The sequence below is a fragment of the Diabrotica undecimpunctata genome, chromosome 7 (genome assembly GCF_040954645.1).
Source record: "Diabrotica undecimpunctata isolate CICGRU chromosome 7, icDiaUnde3, whole genome shotgun sequence".
Lineage (NCBI taxonomy): Eukaryota > Metazoa > Arthropoda > Insecta > Coleoptera > Chrysomelidae > Diabrotica > Diabrotica undecimpunctata.
Genome location: NC_092809.1, coordinates 87,147,225 through 87,150,213, shown reverse-complemented (window position 1 = coordinate 87,150,213; position 2,989 = coordinate 87,147,225). Strand labels below are relative to the sequence as shown.

General features: G+C 34.0%; 1 protein-coding gene across 1 annotated transcript; it reads left to right on the top strand.

Annotated features, from left to right (window-relative positions):
* The first annotated feature begins 1,423 nt into the window (after positions 1-1,423).
* Positions 1,424-2,356, top strand: LOC140446524 (uncharacterized). The gene has a single exon (XM_072539081.1). It carries the CDS (start codon positions 1,424-1,426, stop codon positions 2,354-2,356), a length of 933 nt encoding a protein of 310 aa, XP_072395182.1.
* Positions 2,357-2,989: the final 633 nt, after the last annotated feature.

Here is a 2,989-nt window from a genome sequence, read left to right as displayed (position 1 = left end):
AATCGCGAAAACGACGCCACCATCTTGAAATCCTCAGGGCGATGTTTATTTTGTCCACGCAAGAAGGACCGCAAAAGCAAAAAAACGTGCAATTCTTGTAAATTCTTTGTTTGTGCTGAACATCAAACAACCACAACAATTCAAACAATAATATGTACAAAATGTAAAGCTAATCAAAAAAACGATAATTAATTTTTTCAAGACACCATATATTTTTTTATTGTTACTTATATTCAATAAAAAATACTTGCATTTGTTTTAATTATGTTTTAACTAAAATTATTGCATTATGTTAATATTTAATCTATAAAAATGCATGGGGTACACAATGTACCCCCTTTGTCAACTACAAAACAACTTGACCCTTCGGTAGCGAAAGGTTAAACAATGGTGGTACCATCGAGCAAAAAGACAAAAGAGGGAATCTAATCGTTATGAAAAGGAGACCAAAAAAGTGGCCTCTGATGGCGGACATATCCGGAAATGCGAATGCGCCAAATTTAAATTTTCCGACACTTATTAACAGTAGCTATAAAATAGTGTTTAGAATGTGTCTTAGACGAGAAAATTTTAATTAAATATTAACGATAACAGTCTAAAATGTGAAACAATTGTTAAAAAACTTCAATATAAATAAGATTTCATGTGACAGTTGGGACAAATAATAACATAACCCAACTAAATTTGATTTCTTAAACAAGGAAAGACTCTCTTTCCTTGTTTAATTTGGCCTCTCAAGATGGCACTTCCTGTCTATACTCCGACAAAAATTTGAAGACGATGACACATATATTTGCAGCTGCTGATAATGGTTAAATTTGAGAAGTGTCAGTAGCGTACTGTAGTGCACAGTGAACGTGAGTGAATTTTGATACATTACAGCGGAAAGTTTTCACTGCAAACTCGTAGATTATTATTGTTATTTTAGACTATTATTATTGTTAGAATATTATTATTGTTAACAACTACCTATATTTCGTTATTTCGAGGTAAATTTAAATCTATTGATTTGCCGTGTTTGTCTTAAATGAAATCATGAAACGACAAGTAAACGCATTGTAAGATTTAAAACAAAACGATTAAGGCTTGGATTTGTAATAAAAAAATCAAGAATTAATTATTATATTGTAATGAAGTAAAACCATTAATACTTAGATTAGTTAAAGTTAAATTGATAGTTGATAGTTAAAATTACAGCAACTTTAAGTGCGCCAAAAACTCGCCAGCGTGGACGAAAACCTCTAGATCTAGATGAAACACAACTGAATTTAATCAGGAGGACTGTACATACATTCTTTTTAGAAAATAAGCCCCCAACGATCAAAACAGTTAGGACCAAGTTACTGGAAAACAATATGATTCCTCAAATGAGCGCCGAAACGCTAAGTTCTACAAAGTTCTACACAAGTTAAATTTTCGTTACATGAAACGATCTCGAAAATCAATTTTAATAGATAAAGAGGAAATAGTAGCATGGCGACGAAGATATTTGCGCTCTATTAGAGATTATCGTCTTTCCAAAAGAAAAATTTATTATCTTGATGAAACTTGGATTAATGCCGGTCATACAGTTTCCAAAATTTGGCATGATACGACTGTAACAACTCCTCGTCAAGCATTTATAGAAGGCTTATCAACAGGATTACGAGCACCATCAGGCAAAGGTCAGCGTCTTATTGTAGCTCATATCGGTAGTGATACAGGTTTTCTGCAAAATAGTGCTCTCATTTTTGTATCAAAGAAAACAGGCGACTATCATGAGGACATGGACGCCACATGCTTTGAAAGATGGTTCGAAAACGTTCTTCAGCGTATTGAACCTAATTCAGTGGTAGTATTAGACAATGCATCCTATCATAGCCGACTTGTTGAACGAATTCCTAATATGAGTGACAGAAAAGCAGTTTTACAAAATTGGTTAAAAGAAAAATCCATTCCATACGGCGAGGATATGGTTAAAATGGAGCTAATGAATATTATTAGACAACATCGTAGTACATATCGTCAGTATGCTGTGGATACAATGGCTAGACTTCATGGCATTACCGTCTTAAGACTACCACCTTATCATTGTGAACTAAACCCAATAGAATTAATTTGGGCACAAATGAAAGGATATGTAGCTCGAGAAAATGTCACTTTTAAAATTATTGATGTCCAGAGCCTCTTGCAAGCTAGTTTGGACAATATACATTCAACTGATTGGAGCAATGCGATAAGCCATGTTATTAAAGTAGAAGACGATATGTGGAGATTGGACGGCATGGTGGATACTGTTATTGAGCCTGTGACAATACAATTAGGATCAAATGATTCAGACAGTTCAACAGACAGTTCTGCAGAATCAATGGAGTAAAATAATTTGGAAAATTATGAGGTACATATTTTCTTCTTCTTTTTGTGTTAATATGACTATCTGTTTTTTCAATGTGCCTCCAGTAAGTTGTCATTCCATTGTTCTCGTGATCTTTACACTGATCCTCTTCAAATTGGAGAACCGTCTCTCGCCGTGCTTACTACTCTATTTGTTGTCATTCGGCTTATGTAGCCATTCCATTATACCTGTTTTTTACGCAGTTATTAATGCCGCCCACCTTGTCTTGTCATCTTTTTTTCAAAGGGTTGTCATATCTGCTATTTCTAACATTTTTTTGTCCTTTTTGTATCCGGTCGTGTTTCTGCCGCGCATTTATTGGTCTGATGACTGTTTTGTAAATTCTACGTTTCATTTCTTTTCCGATATTTTTATTTCTCCATATTGTTTCATTCAGGCAACCTGCGGCTCGTTTGCTTTATTCACTTGATCCTCCACTTCCGTTTCGAGTTTTCCATAGCTAGATAGATGAGGTACATATGTGCTTTTAAAATTAATTGAAACAGTCACATTTACCAGTGTTGTGAAAAAATTGATTACTCTTATAATAAAACAATCTCATTTAAATTCATCTCAGTCAGAAACAGACTCTGAATGAATATTGCATTGTGGATT

Bases quoted from the DNA above. Each gene is read 5' to 3' on its own strand.
- LOC140446524 (XM_072539081.1), top strand. From the start codon at position 1,424: ATGAAACGATCTCGAAAATCAATTTTAATAGATAAAGAGGAAATAGTA.